At 41.4% G+C, this 23073-nt stretch overlaps 1 protein-coding gene across 1 annotated transcript in view; it reads left to right on the forward strand.

Moving 5' to 3' along the window:
* Window positions 1-23073, forward strand: part of Slc9a4 (solute carrier family 9 member A4) — a 55704-nt gene that overhangs the window by 23570 nt on the left and 9061 nt on the right. Inside the window, exons 3-9 of the mRNA XM_028865798.2 lie at window positions 1311-1570; window positions 2980-3197; window positions 6781-6983; window positions 7571-7657; window positions 9999-10069; window positions 11818-11979; window positions 19353-19449. Of these exons, the coding sequence (XP_028721631.1) occupies window positions 1311-1570; window positions 2980-3197; window positions 6781-6983; window positions 7571-7657; window positions 9999-10069; window positions 11818-11979; window positions 19353-19449 (1098 nt within the window). The remainder of the gene's footprint in view (window positions 1-1310; window positions 1571-2979; window positions 3198-6780; window positions 6984-7570; window positions 7658-9998; window positions 10070-11817; window positions 11980-19352; window positions 19450-23073) is intronic.

The following is a 23073-nucleotide window of genomic DNA, read 5'->3' on the forward strand; positions in this document are numbered from 1 at the left end:
TTCCACGGGAATTCTAAATCCCACCCAGCTGACAATGAAGAATAACCATCACAGCCTGCTTTGGCTATAAAATGAGTTTCAAGGCCAGATTGGGCAGCTTCTTAGGATCCCATCTCAAAATAAAATAAAATTAAATTAAATTAAACAAATTTAAAACAGACTAGAGATATGCTAGATGAGCACTCAATAGTGGAGTACATACTTAGTATGTGTGAGACCCTATGTTCCTGGAGAGTCAATATAAGGAAGAATGCGAATGTAGCAACAAGCAGGAAGCTGGGGCCTGGAGAAGCCTAGCAGTGTGCAAAATCCTGCACGGATTCTGGTGTCACTGGGGAAGATGTGGATTGACCAGTGGATAGCAGAGAAGTTGGCTGAGTCAGCCAAGCTAGAGCTGGCCAAGAGGGACTGGGCAAATGAAAGGCCACTTTCTGAAAGGCAAGCCTGACCAGACTTGATGAAACCCTGATGCTGTGAAATTCTGGGTTCTAGAGTGGGCAGAGGGTCTTCAGAGGAGAAGACTGGACCCAGGGGAGAAGGTTGAACTGGGCTAGCAGAGAACGTGATGCTTGGGCTAGAACCCAGCACATGGCCCATGCCGGGATTTTTGTAGAAAGTTTCGCAGCAGACTGAAGCTGCAAGGCTGCGGAGGAATTATTTTCAGGGCATGTGACTCAGGCAGGCTCTCCCGGAACTCCTCATATTCACATGGGTGACTCCTCCCAGAGGGACTTAAAGAAAATTCAAGAGGTCCCTTTCCCCTGCAAGTGTCCCTTCTGCACTCTGCTGAGGGAGCTTAACCTTGTGCTCACTTTATGCTCACTTTAAAGGAAAGGCTGAAAGGAATCACGGGGTTTATGACGCAACATACTAGCAAGCGTATGCTCAAAGCAGAGGAGCAATACATTAACCGAATCTGGAATCACAGCCGAGAGACTGGCACACAGCGAGCATTCATTTGTTATTAGCACTTTCCTTTGCTAGAAGAGTTGCTCTTGTGCATGGGGTGGAACAATAACTCAATATGTGTGTACAATATGTAATAATCAAATTGAGATAGTTAGCATCCCCACCTCCTCAAACATTCGTCATGCGTTCAATTATTGAAACCCAAATACTTGCCTTTTTTTTTTTTTCAGTGAATCTGGATATGTCTAAACATGTTGGAGTGCATTTAAAAATTGGGTGGCTGTGTTAATATTTGTGCCATTTACTCTTGAACTCTGTTTAACTGAATGCAAAGTTGAGAGAGTCCACGTGTAACATATTCTAATGTCTATTTCATGTTTCTCTCATTTGTATTTTTCCAGGTCTTATACAACATACTAATTGCCTTCACTAAGATGCATAAATTTGAGGACATAGAACCTGTGGACATTTTGGCCGGCTGTGCCAGATTCGTCATCGTGGGGTGTGGGGGAGTATTTTTCGGCATCATTTTTGGATTCATTTCTGCATTTATCACACGCTTCACTCAGAATATCTCTGCAATTGAACCACTCATCGTTTTCATGTTCAGCTATCTGTCTTACTTAGCAGCTGAGACACTTTATCTCTCTGGCATCCTGGCGTGAGTACAATTGATGGATGGAGTCCCATGGGAATAGACAATTTAAGAGCTGTATGGCCTATGTATTTGGGAAAGGCCTGAAGCTAGTCCCCCGAGGCATCATAGGGTTGAGGATTTCTTAACTTTCTGAAAACTGATTCTGGTCCTTTGCCAAACAAATGTTCTCTGCGACATTTGCCTGAGGAAAGTCTAGCAAACAGAATGTCAATTTAAAATGTTCAGGAACGCTGGCTCGAAGAAGAGCTGGGAACAGTTCAAGCTTAAAGTCCATCTGAACAGTTTCTTTTCTTCCTCAAAAAATTCATTTTAGAGCCAGGCATGGTGGTGTACACCTTTACTCCAAGCGCTCAGTAGACAGAGGCAGGTGGAGCTCTGTGAGTTCCAGCCTGATCTAAATAGCAAGTTTCAGGACAGCCGGGAGAGACCCTGTCTCAAAAAAAGATAGTCATGATAATAATAATAATAATAATAATAATAATAATAATAATAAATATTTTTGAAGTAGAAAGAAGGCCATGAGGAACTTCCATTCTGGGCTCTGTTTGTTGTTATTCTGCTCCAACCCCATCATAACCCACACTCCCCTCAGGAGAGAATAAAGCTGGGTTCATGGTGTTCAACCTCATATTCTTGTAACTTTGAAAATTTTTCCTAGAATGAGGCTTCTCAGTTTGGCTTATTAGTTCTAGTCACTATCCAGGCAGAAAGTTTTAATTGTATTATATAGAAATCCATATGCCAATTAAATACAGTAATATGGACTTTAGGTACCATTATTTTCCCTCCTTAAAATGACCACAATTGCTACGACAAGAAAAGGGCCTTCTTTCTGCCATCCAAGGTAAATGGCTCCAGAAAAGAAAAACTTGAAATATTTACATAACATGGTTGTAAGAAATACCACTTGGGAGCTGGATGGAGTATTATGTCAGGACAGCACTCAGGAGACAAGAAAAAAAACTGATTAAAAAAGAGAGCATACTAAGCGCTCTATCTGTTGAGCTGAATTAATTTGGTTTAAGGCAAAGTCAAGTATCCTCTAGCCAGAGTTAGGGCTCTGTGAGGAAAGAAAGGTCCAAATGCATTTTGCTTCTGATTTTCTTGAGTGAACGACATGTCAGTGTGTGTGTGTGTGTGTGTGTGTGTGTGTGTGTGTGTGTGTGTTTGATGTGAAGGCTATGTCACACCCACCTTTCCACTCCACTTGCTTTTTCCTGTACCTTGTTGAAGAGGAAGGGAGCAAATCTGTGCTCCACAGCCAGAGATGGACAGGTCCCCAGACTCGGGATGAGACACTGATTTTGGACAGAGGTGGGCTTCCACTCTATACAGCCTTGTTTTGCTCTGAGCAGGCAACCTTGGTGGTGTGACAAACGCTGTGTCTACCTGAGCCTCTGCTTCTTCTCTAGAATCACGGCTTGTGCGGTGACGATGAAAAAGTATGTGGAAGAGAACGTGTCCCAGACGTCCTATACGACCATCAAGTACTTCATGAAGATGCTGAGCAGCGTCAGCGAGACCTTGATCTTCATCTTCATGGGCGTGTCCACCATTGGGAAGAACCACGAGTGGAACTGGGCGTTCATTTGCTTCACGCTGGTCTTCTGCCAGATCTGGAGAGCCATCAGTAAGAGACACCAGGGTTCCAACACTCTCCTGCCCAGCTTGCCACCCCAGCTTCCTTTTCCCTGTGTTGAACCAGGAGGGAACTGATGCTAACTGCTTCTCTTGCGCAGGGGCATGCAGACAGCTCCTTCTTAATGACCAGAAACAGTTTATTGCCCTCCTCAGTCGACTCAGAGCCACCAGCTGACTAGAGGTTCTCCTCAGAAGTGAGGATGGAGCAGGGAGTATTTTGTGTTTTGATAAGAGAGAGAGAAAGCACTTTCACATCTACACATTTAAAAATAGCTCAGTAAATATATGTGTTGCTCCACTTCCCTGCCAGTTGGTAGCCTCTTCCATGTTAACTCAGATATAGATTATAAACTACGGGCATTTACGCTTCTGATACAGGACAAGTGAGATCTCACAAACTGCACTCTATGTAAGGCAAACACTGTCGGGAAGCCTTGGCATAAACAGTATGGCTGGCCAAAGGGACAAGGGGGTGATGAATATACAGCCAGCAAACGATCAAGGAGGGAATTATTATTTTTAAGATGCTCATTTTGGGGGACTGGGGAGATTGTTCAGTCAAGTAATGTGCTTGCTGCACTACAGTGAGGGCCTCATCCTCAAAACCAGGAATTGCTACCCATCCTGGGATTCCAGTGCTGGGAAGAGGGAGGCAGGAAGATCCCTGAGGCTTGTTTGTGGTCAGCCAGTCCAACCACTCGGTGAGTTTCAGTTTCAGCAAAAGCCTCTATCTCAAAAATGAGGTAAAAAAAAGATTAAGGAAGGCAATGACCTCTACCCACTCTGGTTCTGTGTACAAACACAGCACACACACACACACACGAACAGAGAGAGAGGGTGAGCACTCTTAATTATCACATTAATTAGTAAAGAGAGCAATACTATACATAACCTGACTTCTGGAAAAAAATTCCCATTATAAGGAAAAAGATCCAATGGCTGCTATGCACTCCTATTTCAGGAGCTAGAAAAGAGCATTAGCACTGAGCTGAAATATATATGCTGCCCTTTTATTGGAATAGTAAATATGATTCTACAAAAGGAGCAGAGGCTGAGATCAAAACAAGTATTTACTACACAAATGAAGCAAGGTTGTACGCATAGGAAGCCCATCTCTAATATATATTATATATAATATATTTGAGATAAGATCTTACTGTGTAGCCCGGGCTACCCTAAAACTCATTATATGAATCAGGTTGACTTCAAACTCATGGAGGTTAACCCACCGATAATGTGCTGAGTTCTGGAGTTAAAGCAAGTTGTGTACCACCAGACTCATAGGAATATGTGTGTGTGTGTGTGTGTGTGTGTGTGTGTGTGTGTGTGTGTGTGTGAGAGAGAGAGAGAGAGAGAGAGAGGCAGAGGCAGAGGCAGAGAGGCAGAGAGAGATTCTTATAGAAATTATATTTTAAACAATGTGGCCAATTGTTTTCAGCCAATTTTTAATATATATGCATTAAAATTAATTTATGATAGCTTTGAGGATGCAAAACTGAATGACAAGAGGGGTGGGATGGCTCAGCTGTTAAGAGCACTGTCTACTCTTCCAGAGGACCTGGGTTTGAGTCCCAGCACCCACATGATAGCTCACAGCCATCTGTAACTCCAGTGCCAGGTGATCCAGTGCTCTGTGGACACTGTATATGGGGGAAAAACACTTATAAACATAAGATAAAATAAATATTAATTTTTTAAATGACAAGAATATAGAAATATTAAAATAGTAATAAGATGAGCTGAATATATGCTAATTTTTGGTGGAAAAAAATCAAAGCTGTTGTGATATAAACTGAAAATATCACATCAAATTTTGGTGTGATTCCTGACTCACTATTTGGAGCTGGACAGACATTTATCTATTTAAAGTCTTGCTCCTCAGCCTAAAAATAACAGGTTTGGATAAAAATTACCAATCTCTTCCTGTTATGATATTCAACAGATCTACAGGGAATCAGTACTAATGTCAAGAGAAGTGAAATGAGAAAAATTCAACCAAGCAAACAGGAAAATGAGCCATCTGGATAGAGGGGTTCTGTTACCCTTGGTGATTATCCAGTTCCTCACTACAGTCCTTTAACTGAGAGAATTCATGGACCACTGTTGAGAGAGTGACTGGCTTGGGCAGGTCACATGACTGAGAGCAAGTGTGAGAAAACAGATCATTGCCTATTCTCTCCATTCAAACTCATTGTCTCTAACCATAGCTAATGACTATGAAGGCTTATGGATATGAGGCAATGTTCTCTATTCTTTACGAGAATAGTGTTTGTTTAACTTTTCACCACCCTCCTTAGGTAAGTACACTTGGTTTTCTGTGTCTGTGGGCTCTGCAGGTGTGATTTCAACCAATCACAAAACAATAATTTTGTGGAAAGAAAACACATCTGCATTGCACATGTGCAGACTTTATTTCTTGTTATCATTTCCTAAACAATATAACAACCATGCTGTAAACAATCTAGAGACAGCTCCAAGTATCCAAGAGAATGTGTACAGGCTAGACCCAAATTCTTCATGCAATAGAAACAGCCTTGGACATTCATGGACATGGGCATCTGTGAGAATCCTGGCCCCTGTCTCCTGTGGAAACTGAGGGTTGACTGTGCTTTGTCTCTGGTATCTGATGATATGGGATGATGTGGAATTTTGCCCAAGGTCACATGACTAGTAGGTAAAGAGAAGCTCAGAGAGACCCAACCAAAAAAAGTAAACAAACAAACAAACAAAAAAAAAAAAAAACACATGAATTCTGTTGTCCGTTGTAGTCTAATATGCCTGATAGGAAAAATGCTTTCTGTGAGATGTGGGGATAGGAGCCCATGGGGACATAAAGAGAGCCCATGGGGACTTTTGGAAGGTCCACTCAAAGCTTTAGCACAGAAACCTTTCTTGCCCAGAACCAGTATGTCAGTGGTGGCTTTCATGTGGCACAAATAGCCAGGGCGAATCCTTATAGTGAAAAACACTTCTGTACTTTGCACAAGCTCCCTGCCTTCCACCCTCCTTTAATTACTACACGGAAGGACAGTAAGAAGTATCCCATGCCCATCTCCAACCCCAAACCCTTGCAAACTTTCTTGTTTGTTTACATGAACCTCAAGCACCAGGTCATCCAGAACGGATCTGCCCATCACGTACTGTCCACAGTCACCGATCTCCCTCACATTCAAACTACAGACCTCTTGAAGGTATCTCCGGAGAACACGAGATAAGAGGTTTTTATTCCACAGACATCCTTTCTTTAATTGGTTTTGAAAGGCACCACAAGTGTGGATACAGTTTAGAAATATATACCCCGTATTTATTTTAAATCAAGATTTTTATTATTTTAAACACACACACACACACACACACACACACACACACACGTACACACATACAAAATGCTTGGGCTGGGAAAACTTCTAACTGGAGGAACCAAAATATCCCACAAATGCAAAGCCTTAAGAGAGGGTCTGATTGAGATGAGTGATCTTGGGTGTGATAGAATCTGGCTACCTTGCTTAGTCTCTGCGTCGTGACCACTCATGTCCCGCTGCCTGCTCTAATACATATCTCCCCCTTTCCAGGCGTATTTGCTCTCTTCTATGTCAGTAACCAGTTTCGGACTTTTCCCTTCTCCATCAAGGACCAGTTCATAATCTTCTACAGTGGTGTGAGAGGCGCTGGAAGCTTTTCCCTTGCATTTTTGCTTCCTCTGTCCCTTTTTCCTAGGAAGAAATTATTTATTACTGCTACTTTAGTAGTTACATACTTTACTGTATTTTTTCAGGTTGGTAGACTTCTTTCATATTTAAATTATGTACATCTTTCACAGCTACATACTAAATTCGTAAGATGTAAATAAAGATGCTATATCTGGTGTTTAGAATTCCGATTCATCCTCTAAAATAGAGTCTAAATAGATTCTAACTTACTTAGAGGCCATGTTCATGGTAAAGTTTTAACTTCTGAAATACATTGTCTTTGAGTCAATCCAACATAGTGATAAAAATATTCCCAGGTGAGATGTGAACAACTGTTACTCTGTTTATCTTGGAAAATGTGACAGCAACTGGTACTCGCTAACACAATGTTTTGTTTTAGCGGAAGTTAGGTCTTAATGAGGCAATGAAGATTTATTTTTAAAGACATCAAGATATTGTATTAACATAGATTATAACATATATTTTGTTGGTGTGTATAGAAGAACTAAGAATTGAAGTAAGTTTGATGCATTTAATCCCATAGAAAATAGAAACAAGCACATACAGATTGGGCATTTTATAGTTTTGATGATAAAATGGTTCTCTATAGTCACAGTATTCACCTCAGGAAAACCCTTTTTTTTTTTTTTTTTTTTTTTTTTTAATGACCCAGGGAATCACAATTGGTCCACTGGTCAGGTACCTGGATGTCAGAAAGACCAATAAAAAAGAATCCATCAATGAAGAGCTTCACATCCGGGTAAGTTAATCCTGTCCTTTCTAATGAATGAATAAAATGTTTCCCATGTATCACTTTTGATAGTCATCTAGAGCTTCCAGGAGACTGTATACATGTCAGGAGACTCGTAGACCCCTTTCCTTCCAGCTCCACTAAAAAGGACTGGACTTGTTTGCTATTTCTGCTTCAGGGAATTAATACAACTGTGGTGGCTTCTAACAAAGCAAGTGTGTTACCTTAGAGTTTTGGAGGAAGACCTTTGGAAATGGATCCCACTAGTGGAGTTCAGTGCAATATCCCCTTCCAGGGCCTCTAGGGAAGGATCTCTTTGTCTCCTTCAGCCTCTATCAGCTTCCTACACTGTTGTGGTCACAGAGTGGAAGCTAGGGTCCTGCACATGGTAGGCAAATACTGTGTCACTGAACTGTGTCCCCAGCCCAACACCTGGCATTCTTAACTAGAGAATCCTAAAATGCTTCTGATTTCAAGGTCTTTCAGCTGATCTAGTCAGGTCTCTTGGATTGTCTAGGATCCTTCTGTTTAAAGCAACTGACGGTGAGCTCTACCTGCATCCACAGAATACAATCATAGCAACATACAAATTATCACTTGACTGGATAACTGGGGATTTGCCTAATCAAGTTAACACCTCAGAAGGATGTCACACTGACTAACATTCAGTGTGGTCCTAGTGGCTGCTGAAGTAATTGTTTCATAAGAATATGGCTTCTACTTGTCTGCTTGAGTTCAGCATGGTATCTAAACTATGACATTCAGAATGACTCCCTTGATTAGAAACAAGAACTAGTGTGTGAAAGACATACGGGCACACCCTAGCATGCACACACCCATGCACTCATCCATGCACAAACTCATGCGCACACACTCATATACACACCCATGCACATACCCACGCACACTCAATGCACACATGTACCTACCCATGCGTACCTGCATGATCACACAAGCACACACAAAGTCTCCACCAAAATGGCTGCGTACAAGTAACGACTGGGAAGCCCTGTCTGTCATCATAGCTGCTCCAGAGACTCAAGCTAAGTAGGATAACTTGACTAGAACCTTTTGTTTGTTTTAGTTTTACACCAAAGGAATCATACTTGTGATCAGTTTAATGCTGTAGAGATGCATGAAATCTTCATATGTTATCCTTGAATTTCATACAAATAGATACCAGATGAAATAAAGTCATTTAAATTCCAGGAAATCAAAATAAAAAATTGCAAAATTATTTGAGAATATTTAACAGATTAGAAGACAGAATGTTAAAAAGCTATGTTAGTACCTTAAACTGATTGTACATTTTTGTCTTTACCCTTATCACCTTATTAAGAGAAATTAGCAACCTTCTTTAAATGGAAATTCAGTATTTCACCTCTTCCTCATTTATTTCTCCTTCTTACAAAGTTATGACTAAGGCCAACTCTGGAGGTTCAAGTCTTTGACCTAACACTTGAGGATCAGAGGCAGATGGATCTCTGTGAGTTTGAGGCCAGCCTGATCTACACAGAGAGACTCTGTCTCAAAAAATAAACGTTATGACTATCATTAGAAGACAGTAGATCAATTAAGGGTTTAAGTAATAATTTTGCATTTTAATTTTTTTTTAAAATAAAACAAACCATCATAAACATGCATAATTTTTAATTTGAATTATTTATAGACCTATTCATAGGATTTTAAGATTATATCTCCTCCAAAATTCTTATAAATCGTTATGAACAGAACAAACATAGTATAATTGACTTGTGTGTTGAACTGTAAATTCTGGGACTAAAGGATTTAATTTTAAAATGAAAATGAAGATCATATATTGGTTTATAAGTATAAAGATTGGGTGTTTATGCCCTTACCTCCCTTACTACCTGTCTCATGTGGAAAAAATGAAGACTGTGGACAAGTGTGCTTATTATTATAGTGGAACATCTGAAGAATTCTATTTGGGAAACTGTGCAAATTAGACATTCGATTTTCTTTTCACAACGAAGTAAAAGTAATACCTAATCATTATACTTTGCATCCATATGATTTCAATAATGAGAAATTTATAGATTTCCCTAGAAAAGTATTATTCAAACCAAGTGCCAGGTATACTATTTTCACTCTATTTTATGGAAATTATCAAGATGTTTATCTTCAGAATCTTTCAATCACAAAGGGAAGGAATTACTATGAAAAGCATGTCATATTCTAGTGACATGACCAGAGTGCTAGGAAAGAGGTTATGTTTAAGTAAATTAAAGCCTTCCTTAGTTTCCAAAGCCTATAGTTTGTATGTATATGTGTGTGCCTTTCAGAGTTCATATTTTACTAACATTTAATCTTCTCATGTTTGGTTTGGCAGCTGATGGATCATCTAAAGGCTGGGATTGAAGATGTGTGTGGGCAATGGAGTCACTATCAAGTGAGAGACAAGTAAGTAGGTTAGGGTTTCATTGCCTAACAATGGCTCCTTGAGGAATAGGGAGCCAGGAAGATGAAGGACCGGAGTTGTACTATACAAGAAACATGCCTAGAATGGAAGATGAGAAGTGTTAGGACAGAGCTGTGGAGGGGGGGGCAGGTTGCTTTGAAGAGGAATAGCACAAGTGGTCAATGAAAAGTAGAGAGTCATACTTAAGTTGGAGACAAAGACAACACCCCCATCCTCCTGACAACAGTAGCGCAACCATGTGATAATCAACTTCATGAAGTTGTGGAGGCATTCAGTGACTCATTAAGGGCTTGGAAAAATCCCAGTTGGAGACCTCTAAAAGTCATTCATATACAGCAATTCTTCTGAGAAGCCCAGAGCCTTCTGGCTCACCACATTCCACATTTCTGAATGGATTTTTTTAATCTCAACTGGAGGAATGTGGCTGGAGACAGATGGTAAGGCATCATCAAGTAGTTAGCAGCTACATCGTGGGCATGTGTGGGATCTTATCAAAGGTGTGAAGAGGAAACAAACTGAACACAGGACTCAGAACTCCCTAGCTAGTGGAGCTGATGAGAAAATGCAAGAGCAGATGAAGCCAGGGAGAAGTGACCAGAGAGGAAGGAAGTGAGGAAGGAGAGAGCCAACATGGAAGGAATGACCTGGTATATAAAGAGATTTAAGTGGCTAACAGGGTCAGGGCGCAGGCAGCCACATGAGTTGACAAGTTCAAGTCAAGATGGACTCAGCATCTTGAAATGTCAAATGCATTGTGAAGATAGGTTGTGGGGGGAGCTGATTACAATGGGTTGAGGAGAAATCACAGCATCTCATAACAAAGGGCAAAAGGCCAAGGGGTGGTCTACTTGAAAAGAACAGGTGGGTCAAAGCCAAAAAGATGACAAAGCTCTGGAGGTCAGTCTGCCATACACAGAGAGGACTTAACTGTTGGTGTCTGTCAACCTCACCAACCAGGGAAACAAACACTAGACAATAAGCCAACATTCCAGGAAGTTATGTTCCCTATCAAAAAACAAAGCAGGCAGAAAACCACTCTTTGAATGTGAAATGATTAGAAGCATTGAAAATTGTGACTCCAGACCAGCTCCCAAGACATCATTGCATGTGTGCAGCTTAGGCTAATGGGTCGACCAGATGTTCGCAACAGTAGTCAGCTAGCTCTCCTTTATTAAGATCGTTGGGATGTTTGGTGGGGGCAGGGAGCAGTTCTTTTCCTTAGTTGGCAAGATTCAAAGTGATCTGCAACACAATGAGGCAAAACTACTCTAACTGGCAGCCAATTTAAACTTACTGGGTTCTGGCTGAATAGACCTATATTACTGTAAGTGAAGCAGCTGCTGTTCGGAGCCTTTAGGAAACAATGCTTGTTCAAAAGCCTCAGCCACTTCAATTCTGTTCTTACAGTTAGAGCTGAGTAGGGCTAGCCCCCGCCCCCCGGGGACCTCCTCTTATGTGTACTTTCTACCCTAATTGCACCTTTTTTCTGTCTTTTTGTTTAGTTGATTTCATTGTATTCAAGCCACTAGGCTACTCTTTTTTATTAAAAACAAAACAAAACATAAATACTATGGTTTTTTTTTCGAGACAGGGTTTCTCTGTACAATGTGTTCAAATGTGATGAATTTTAGGCACCTGGTGTTCTTCAGAATGGAGTTCAGCTGTAATTTGTTTAAAGAAAAATCTGCACTTCCACAATACCGATGGAGATGTTGGTTTTAATGTTTAGGTTCAAGAAGTTTGATCATAGATACTTACGGAAAATCCTAATCCGGAGGAACCTGCCGAAATCAAGCATCGTTTCTTTGTATAAGAAGCTTGAGATGAAACAGGCCATTGAGATGGTAGAGACCGGAATACTGACCTCAGCAGCTTTCCCCACACCTTATCAGTGAGTTCTGTCTGCTTTTTGATCTAGACCAGTGTTTCTCAACCTTCCTAATGGGGAGACCCTCTAATACAGTTCCTCTCGTTGTGGTGACCCCCAACCACAAAAATATTTTGTTGCTACTTCATAACTGTAATTTTGCTACTGTTATGAATTGTAATGTAAACGTCCATTATGTGACCCACACGAGGCTTGCAACCCACACATTGATCTAAACTTTCAATAACTGAATTTCAGGGCTAAGTCATGGCTCCATTTGAAAGAAGTAGCAGAAGGGAAGAGGCAGAAAGATGAGTGTGGCAATTAACATTCTGAACTGTAACGAACACTTGAAGATGGGGAAAGGTTTATTGGGGCTCACAGTAGGAGGCAAGTGGTTCAGTCCATGACTGGTTGGTGCTTTGGGGCCTGAGGTGAGGTGGCATATTATGGTCACCATTATGGCAAAACATTCACCTCATGGAGGAGAAGCTGGACGTTCCAGTGTTTCACTCAACAGCAGGTCCCCGAAGGCCTGAAGCCCTCCCCACTGGATACCATCTCATAGAGGCCCCCCACTTTTCAGAAGTGCCGTGTTCTGAGAAGCAAACAATTATAACATGGGCTTTAGCTCTGAGGAAAGAATCATGGAATAATATTGTCTAGTTCTTGACATTTTGAGCTTTACTTCAAGCTTGACATGTTTCACCAGTGTGGGGGAATTGCTTTAACCCAGTTGCCTTCTTTACATTATATGCCATCTTCCAAGCAAAGACATAGAATGGCAGGATTATTTTATAACACTTTTCTCCTTGGTTAGAAATGTCTCTCCTACAAGCTCTGTTCACTTGGTTCTATTCTTTCTCCTGTTGTATTTTGTGCAAACTGTATTTCTCTTCCTATCTTCCGTGGAGAGAGATATTAGGTGTCTGGGATGCTGACTTGGATTTGGGAGGGCCTCCTTTGTCACTACAATGAAATATATGAAGTAGATTACTTGTAAAAGTACAGGGAGGTTAGATAGGGCTCAGAGTTCTGGGGGTTCAAGGCTAAGATCAAGTCTATGGTTCTTTGATAACAACAGAGTGGGAGAGGCATGCACCCTAGTGAAGGTGCATATTCTTAATCAAGGAGAGAAAGGAAGGATTAAGATGAGTTCTATAATTCCCATTTGAGATGACACTTCCAATGACCTAGAAACTTCTCCCTAGAATACACCATTCAAAAGCTCACAGAGACTTCCCAAGACTGCCACTGGAGACCAAGCTCTTACACATGGATCTCTGAGAAGGACTTCATCTAAATCAAGGCAGGGAGGAGATGAGGTATTAGTAAGAGGTGTGGTAGCCTATGGCTCTTTAAAGTTAAAGAGGGGTTTGCAATAGAAAGAGTGTATATGAGATTGTGAGATGCGTCGCAAATCCCTGAGACCAGCTTGGAACAGGACCAGAATGCTGGCTGGCTCCTAGGTGAAGAGAAGACTATACAGATTCAGTGTGGAGGCAAGGCATGGGGAGAGGCCTTATTTGGTGTGTGTCTTCCACCATCTGGTAACCAATTGTCCCCAGAGCTAGATAGATATTTTTAAAAACCGTTTTAATTGTCTGACATTTTACAGAAGCTCCCTCAGTATTTCAAGAATTAACTCCCAAAGACGCCCAGCTTTCTTCTAAGCGATGGCTTATAGGTTGCAAAAATTAATCACAGCATATATTTAGGGAAAGGACATGCCAGCTTCTCCATGCTGTCATCGTCTTCAGATAATGACACTTGATCATGAGCTTCAATTATGTCCTCACATCAGGGAAGCGAGTTGAGAACAGAGCTAAGAATAGGTACCAATAAAATTGGCATAAACTGGCTGAGTGTTATTTCACAGGTGACACCTCCCCCCCCCCCCCCCCCCCGACCTGCTAATGAATCAGAAACACCAGCACCTTCTTCCATGACCCAGGAAGATGTAAACAAGTGTCTCTAAAGTCACTCAGTCTAAACAGAAAGCTTTGTGCCTTGTTTATCCCTGGGATTGTTTCAGTGGCCTGTTTGTCTGTGTTGCGCTGCCCATTATGCAACTAAAAGTAGACGCCCAGTGCTAAAATGGGAATGTGCTATCAAATATTTATTGGCAATGCTGTCCAGAGCCACAGTGGAGCCAGAGGTGGCTGGAAAAACCAGGAATGCTGATTCTGTTTTCATTCAACATGTTCGTATTTTATCCATTGAAGTTTCTCTCCTTGTGTTTCATTTCACTTTTTAAAACAATGCATGCAAATCTTACTTTTGTCCAAGGTTTCTGGCTATCCCTTACACTATGTACCTTAGCTCATGTCCTGCTTGCTTTGGCACCTAGTGTGTGTGTCCTAAACACACTGTGAAGACAGACATAAGTGCTGCCCTTCCAGATTCCAAACATGGACAAGCCATCCCATTAATATAAGAGATCACACAGTGCCGTATAATAAAGAATAGGAATCAATGTGACTGTAGGAGCAGTGTGTCACATGTGACCTCCTGCTGTGTGGCCTACCCATCAAAGAATGAATTGCAGTTAATGCAGAGATAGCGGAGGGCTGGACAGTTGTAGACAGAAACTACCTCCATCAGTTTGCTTGATACTTATGTGAGCACTTGGTCTAGGAATGTGAGGGTGTTTATCTCTTATCTCAGACTAGAATCTCATCTATGTTTCAGTCTATTGGTCTAAAACGTATTTTGAACTTCTGTATAACATCACAATGTATTATTAGCCATAAGCAACTGCTTCAAATCTGACCACAAGGCAATTTTTAAACCAGTTTTATTTGGCACACTTCCCTATTCACTTTGAGTCAATCATTTCTTCAGACATTGATCCAAGATTCCTAAGAGGCTTACAGGTAAGGGGTTTTTCCACCTCATATAGCCCTGTCAAGTAAGTTAACTGGAGTGAGAAAGATTTTTGTTAAAGCTGATGTTTAATACATTTTTAGTATTTAACTTAACATTTATTTGATCTTGCTGGAAATCTGTAGGACACCAAGACAAAAGGAATTCCTCTCCTAAGATCAAAGCAGCCAATTTTTTAAAACAAAACAAAACAAAATGCAAACCAAACCTTCATACAATAATAGGAAAAAGAACTGTGTACTCAGGTGCCTCTTAGCATTCAATATGAGATGGTAATAGCCAAATGCACATATAGTTCTGCTTTGTGACTTTAAGCAATTGTTATGCAACAGTTTAATTTCCAAATTCTTGGACCTTTAGGAGAAGGTTACTTCCAGGGCTGACTCCCATACACCTGGGAGGACGTTGGAACTGTGGGATCCCATTGCTTTCCTCAAGGCATAATATTTCCTAGTAGTACCTATTTGAATCCCCAGACCATCCTATGGGAGAGCTGGGATATGCATTTCTACTGTTATTTCAAATGTAGAGCGGTTCCTCTCGCACAGGAGGGGTAGTCTGTTAGACATTGTAAACAGATACTGACTCTGATAAGTGTTGAAATGAAGCTTATGGGCTTGTGTGATGGCTCTGGGGATGAAGGCACCTACCTAACAGCTTGAGTTTGATCCTCTGGACCCACATGGTGAAAGGAGAGAACCAACTCTTAACAAATTGTCCCCTCACCTCAAATGTGCACGGTTGCACGTGTGCACAACACATACATCTGCACACACACAGCAGGCAAATAAATGGAACACCGTGTTCTTTTTACAGTTGGCTTAGGGCTGAGGATATAGCTCAGTTGTTAGAGTACCTGCCTGGCATGCATGAGGCCCTGAGTTTATTCCCAGCATAAACTGGGTATGGTAGTGGAACCTATAATCTTAGAGCTTGGGAAGTGGAGGTAGGAAGAGAATAAGTTCAAAGCCAGCCTGATCTACACAAAACTTTATCTCAGTTATATACATATATATAATTTTATAGATATTAGTACTATTGTATTAAAATAGCTATAAAATTATTGGATAACTACTACAGTTTTGTAATCTTAAATCATTTTATTTCTAAACTCTCAGGAGTTTGAGCATGTCATATTCTTTCTGTTTTCTTTTTAAATTGTGTATCTGTGTGAGTGTCTGTATGTGATCAGGTGTACCTGACTGCAGGTGCCCATCAAGACTAGAAGCATTTGATCTCCTTGGTGCTGATGTGAGTGCTGGGAACTGTACTCAGGTCTCCTGAAAAAGTAGTAATGTTCTCTACTACCAAGTCCCCTCTCCAGCCTCTTGTTTGTTTGTTTGTTTATGATGATTAGGGAAATTCATTGTAGTATAAAATTTTTTAGTCAATTTCACATTAATGAGGTTACATTCTTGTATTTGTATTCTGACAAGAAGCTATGGGATGTAGTTTCTGTTGTAAATTCTGTGACTGAATGTGTGTATCCAATAAAGCACACTTCACTCATGTTAGATATGGACATTGCAGTGGCCTTTGAAAAAGTTGCAAGACAGCCAGCCACGCAGATAGAGTAACTGATGAGGAATACTGTATGCAGTCATGCAGATGGAGTAACTGATGAGGAATACTGCATCAGACATGCAGATGGAGTAACTGATGAGGAATACTGCATGCAGCCATGCAGATGGAGTAACTGATGAGGAATACTGCATGCAGCCATGCAGACGGAGTAACTGATGAGGAATACTGCATGCAGCCATGCAGACAGAGTAACTGATGAGGAATACTGCATGCAGCCATGCAGACAGAGTAACTGATGAGGAATACTGCATGCAGCCATGCAGACAGAGTAACTAATGAGGAGTACTGCATGCAGCCATGCAGACAGAGTAACTAATGAAGAGTACTGTATGTAGCCATGCAGATGGAATATCTGATAAGGAATACTTCATGACTGGGATATTGAAAGATGTATTCTCAAAGAATTAGGGCTCAGTAGTAGATCTTTGGGTATTCTTACTGTGGTGTGAATATAGTGTTTATTAGATTTTGTAATTCAATTAAAGTCTCTTTACATTAGTATAGCATTTCATGAAAGAAATAAAAGAAGGATAGAAGCAGAAGGAGAGAATTTATGAGAAATGTAAACATTGTATTCAGATGCAATTGGATTTAGATTTTCCTGGTTTATGTTAGCATTAGAGATTCCCTTTACCTGTAATAAATGAATGCTCCAGAGACAAGAGCTGTGCAGTTGACCCTCTGAATTACTGGTCCTAAAGATCTCCAGTAACACTGTCTTCTAAGGAGTGTGTCTTTCTTGCACCTGTGATGTAAGTATTCCGGGGATGTCTATGTTCATGAAGTGACATGAAGCCAATTCCAGGCACCTCCTGGTTCAGGCTACCCAGCACTTTTGTATAATTATAGCTACCACTTCTTGGTGTGAGTCAGGGAGAGGCACAGCTTTGAGAGTCCTGTGTTACTCACTCTAGCCAGCAACCCAAGAGGACTTTAATTAAGCCTGGTTCTTCCTGGAGTGGTCAATTACACACTGGGGAAAATGCCAAGCCTGATCTGCTGCTATATCAAGTTTCACCTACCATTTCCTTTATCAGTGGTTTTTTTTCCTATTTGTTTTATATGAATGTACAACATAGAAATGTTTGACTAGCTGGTGTTTCTGTTTAGTAATCCATTACACACACATACATACACATGTACACACACACACAATGATGGAATGTGTTCAGATTGTGTGAGCAGATGTACCTAAATAAGAATAAATTTCATTTAGAGGACATTAGTACAATTACATTTATATAGTTCAGATCATTGAGGGTGGCATCCAAATATCAGTACAAGTGACATTTGCAACTTAAAACAGAAAAACTCTGATTTTGATCATTATGTAGGAAGGGTGTCATTCTGCAGATAGCAATTTCTAACTAAAGCCCTTGCATACCATGATACCTCATATAAAGGCTCTTTATTTTATCAATTGCACATTACATCCAGACAACTTTATTGTTAAATGGCTGTAAGGTTTTGGGGACAGTATTTCACATGTAGCTTGTATTGAAGTTATTGATTTATCCCTGTGACCCATCATCCTGACAACATGGCAAAGGAGATACTGAAACCTTTGGTCCTTTATGCTTCCAAGAAACAGGCAGCACCATGGGCTATAGCATGGTGTTAGAAAGGTGGCTATATTGAAAGGAAGCTTGAGCTTTCAGTTCCTTTTTTATACCCAAGTTCTAGAGTGAATGTAAATTTCCAGTGTAATAAAAAGGTGTTCTCAATTACTGCTACTAGATTGCAATCAAATACATCTGTCACATGAGAATTCTTTTCATAGCAACGTCTTGGCTTTGAAATCCTAGGGGACAATTGAGCATTGATTGCTAACCTGGCCCTAAGGCTAAGTTTTAAGCTCTTTGGGTGCCCAGTGCCTCAGCTGGGTTGACCTCCATGGTACAGATAGTTTAATTCTGTTTAGAAAATGTGATTCCCATTTCTAGTTATTCCTCAACCATAAATAAGGCCCTGTCTTAGTTTGGTTACCATTGGTGTGATTTAAAAAAAAAATACCCTGATTCAAAGCAATGTAGGGAGAAGGTGCTATCTTAACTCACAGTTCTAGATTATAGTCCCTCATTGTGGGGAAGTCAAGGCAGGAACCTAAATTAACTAGTGACACCATGGTCAAATCAGCAGAGAGAGAAGGGATACATGCATGTCCAGTGCTCAGCCACCTTTGTCTACTCCTACACAGTCCAGGGCCCCAAGCCAGGCAACAGGGCTTCCTCATTCAGTCTGGGTCCTCCTACAGCAGTTAAGGCAGTCAAGACAATCTTCCAGTGATTTGTCTACAGGCCAACCTGATCTAGGCGATCCCTCATTAACACCCTTATCTCAGGGGATTCCAGGTCATTTCAAGCTGACAATGAAACTCACCCTCGCAGACCTCTAACTGCACAATTCCCAGAAAGCTTTCTTTGCTCCTGTAGCCTCAATAACCCAACATACCAGTGGGGCTCAAAATGGAGTGGTGTGGATGGTGCTGGACTCTGAACGGTTTGTTGTCCATCCATGTAACAGTGAGCACAGAACTAACAAAAAACTCTGAAATGTTGATTGAGTGTTTTTATTTCTATTAAATTTAACAGTTAAATCTTGGGATTGTATTTTATGGCATCTTTTCCAAAGGATAGACTTGTATTGTATTTTATAAATTAGTTGGTGCTCATGACCTGAGCCCCTCACCCCTTTAAAAATGGGTTGCAATAATAACCATGTGGAAACCATGTAAGGGAGAAAATGTTTTTAACGCTTTAAATCAAAACATATGTTTGGACCTGAAATTGATTTGCTAAGATGGCAGGAATGAGTATGCAAAAATCTGATCCTGGAATTTAGGAATTCCTCTAGGACAGGACAGGGCAAAGCCCCACTTCTTGCCCAAATAAAAAAAAATAATGGCTTTTCTCCAATAATGTTTCCAGGCCTGAGAGGATACAGGGAACCAAGCGGCTTTCCCCTGAAGACGTGGAGTCCATGCGGGACATTCTGACAAGAAACATGTACCAAGTTCGACAAAGAGTATGTGCGAGCCCTCTGGGCTGCCCCCTGCCCTGCCCTGCCCTGCGCTGCTCCCGCCAGGTCTTCAGGAGGCTGGTCTTGCTCACAGTGTCCTCTCAAGTAGCTACTCTGCTGGGTTTGGGGGACAGAAAGCTAGTGGTCAGCTGCCAGGTTGGCACCAGTGGCCTAAGAAAAAAATGCAAATCCAATAGCTGGCTCTAGGGGTCAGGCTGTCCCAGCCCTGCAGCCAAAGCTTCCAGAACCCACAGGTCTCTATCCTCAAAGGAAAGACAGATGCAGCCATCCTCCTGCAGTGTAAGAAAAACATGGCACCAGGATGCTGATGGACCTCCAGTTGTCCACTGGGGTCGACTATGATGAAAGTCAACAAACAGCACTCATTGGGTTAGAACTATGAAGTTACAATACAGAAAAGCCAGAATAAAAAGAAATACTGGCGTCTTGGTCTGGAAATTGGTCTGGACTCTTTCGTCATTAGTGTTTAGCAAAGGGTCCTTCAGAGACTCTGAGCTAATGACAGTTTAATCAGTGTCATCCCCGCAGAAGCCTTTTCAAGTTTGAGGACTCGTTTGTCTGTCCTATTTCTTGGCTATGATTAAGTACGTCTCTCATGAGGATATTTGTTTTGGGTAATGACACAGATTACGCTTTTGATGGGATCAAGAAACCATCTAGTCAAAGCTCTTCATTTTCTAGTAGCTGTTGGCGTTAGCAAACTTGATGGTTGGATTTATTCAAGGTCATAAAGTAAATATAAGTTAAGAGTTCTCTGCTGAGCACCTATCCAATGTTCTAAGACTCCAGACTTAAACAGCCGGTGAAGGTCTGCGGTCTCCTCTGCAGTTCTGGGTCAGAAAGGTTGATGATTAAGGCGCTTATGTCAGAAAAAGAAAAGGCTGAAGGAATATAGCTCAGCTCTGTGATAGTGTTCTTAGGGTAACTTTCATGACTTTCAAATCATTCCAAGTGAAACTATTCCAGTAAGGCGATCACTTTTCACCTTCACTTAGTAGATAAGAACTTCCTGGTGGGAAGAGTGGCTAGTTTAGGGAGAGCCAGGCCCACTGAATACCTGGTACTCAGTGTTTTCCCATCTTAATGATGCAGGGAAGGAGGTTGGGGTCCTGAAATTCCGATACATTCTGAAATGGTTCATTGCCCACATTCTCCATTCTCTTTTATTCCCCAGATATAGATGCCCTGATAGGCACTCTGTTCTTTCATCTGGTCTTCAGCATTCTCTCTTCTGAACTATACAGCATCTTTCTTCCTTCCTCATTTTTTTTCTGAATTTGAGTATGTTGGCTACTTTTCATTAAAGGATTTCTTGCTAAGCATCAAGTGGGATCAAATCAGAGTAGGATCAATGAACTGAGTGCAGTGATAGGCTGCAGGGACATTTTATGCCTCCACTTGTAGTTCATTGAAAATACAGCTCACCAGTCCCCATTCCCTAGTATTCTAGTCGGATAAACACCATGACCAAAAGCAACTCGGAAGGAGGGGGGTTGTTTGTCTTACTCTTCCCAATCACAGTCCATTACTGAGGGATGTCAGGGCAAGAACCAAAAGAGAAGCAGAGGCAGAAACCATGGAGGAGCCTTGCTTCTGGGCTCATTCCCCTGGCTTCCATGGCTTGCTTTCTTATACCACCCAGGACCACCTGTTCAGGGATGGCACCACCCACAGGGGGCTGGGCTCCTCCCACATCAATCATTCATCAAGAAAATGCCCACACACACTTGATTCCAGGCAATATGATAAATGCAATCCCTCAACTAAGATTTCTTCTTTCCAGATATCTCCAATTTGTATCACGTTAACAAAACAAATAAAACAAAACAAACAAACAAAAAACCACCTGTTTTTCCACCACCTCTAGTATTTCTATGGTTAAAAAAGTCTTCCACTACTCTTTCAAAGGAAAATCACTCCTGGAAATGCCACCCTAAACAATTGAACATCCTCTGTTTATAGTGGACAGTCTACAGTTTGAAGGACTGATACAAAGCTTATATAGAAGCCATCTGCTGTCCTCAAGTCTGGACAAGAGGTGCAGGACTGATGGTTGGAGATATTTATCACTGCATATTCTAGAAGAGTCTGTCTTGGGACTTAGCAATCACTTTGGGGCAGGGCCAGGCAGAGTATAGGGTCAGATTCTGGATGGTCCTAAGTTACAGTTGATATGAAATTGAGCTGGTCCACTGGGAGTCTGGACACAACTTTTTGAAATACTTCCTCTTAGCATGTTCAGAATAGACTCTACATGGGTAGGGAGGTGAAGGACTAGCTTCTGGAGGTTTCCAGTGCCCAAAACACAGAGAAAATTCTGTACAACACAGTGGGATGGAGACATGAGGCACATCCCAAGCTTATCAGAAAATAAACCTCAGCCCAGGCTCTATTACTCTCAATGTTTCTAAGTACTTCCAAAGGAAGAGAGCAGTATATTCTAACTGTGTTCTATGCTGCTAATGATGTACATAAATCAAGCATGTGCAAGGTCTAGGAACATTGTGAAGCCTTCTTTCTCCAGCAGAACTCAAGGTTTAATGGGAATAAGCAGGCTTTCTCCAGACACTGATTCCTTCTCAAGAGGACAGAAAAGGAAGAAAGAAAGAGAAGACACTAGCATAGGACATTGTATGTGTAGAAACTCCTGAGCCTGCCTTGTAGGATTGTGCTGTCTCCTGTGTGGAAGGCCAAATCGACATGGACAATGGTTTATCAGAGAAAATAGAAGCCTGGATGTCCAAATGTGACTTAAAGCCTCCTAGGCAATGGTGTAAGAATATATAAATAAACGTATTAAATGTACTTAGGTTAGACTCGTCTTTATATAAGATGGGCAAGAACCTTACATCGAACTGTATCTATAGTTATTTTCCCCCAAAATTATCAGAGCAGTAGACTTGTCCAAAGCAGTGGATAAGGAGCCACTAGATAGAGCAGAGTCATGTGCTGCCTACTTCTTCTTTGGCCTGGAGAACTCCTTCTTGGTAACTCTTTGTTTTAGGAAGATTGAGTTCATTAATAAATAGATAGTGAAAACCACCTCTCTGTGACCTGGGTGTCCAGTAGAGCACAGTAAAGTGAAATCCATCGAAACACACAAAGTCATAGCTCTCTTTTAGGAATACCCCCTCTATTTAGGCAGGAAACTGACTGTCTCACCTCTGGGTGGGTATGAACCTGGCTCATTACGAACCCCTATAGTATATACCACAAAACTAATTTCTTCTGCAGTGTTTGATAAGAAACAATAGAATGGGAGTATGTATGCCTATTTCGACTTCTTATCCCTAGGGATAAGTATGTTTCCCCAGCAGACATCTGGCTGGAAGACAGGGTCTTCACTCCTGGAAAGTGGGTGTGGTCTGTCATCAGCTCTCTTTGCTCATGCTCACTGTCTTTGAAGGTTGCGTTTCAGTCACACGATAAGAAACTCACTGGTGGATTTTCCCCCGTGGTCCTCCCTACCATCCCTTCAAGCTGGTTAGCCATCCCGACCTTAGTCCTTACACCCCTTCCATCTGCACTTGTCCCAGGAGAGTACCCATGAGGTGCTGCAGGCTCTGCTCAGTGCAGGAAGCCTGCTCCATCCAAGCCTGGGTACGTGCC

The sequence above is a fragment of the Peromyscus leucopus genome, chromosome 16_21 (assembly GCF_004664715.2).
Source record: "Peromyscus leucopus breed LL Stock chromosome 16_21, UCI_PerLeu_2.1, whole genome shotgun sequence".
NCBI classification, from domain to species: Eukaryota; Metazoa; Chordata; class Mammalia; order Rodentia; family Cricetidae; genus Peromyscus; species Peromyscus leucopus.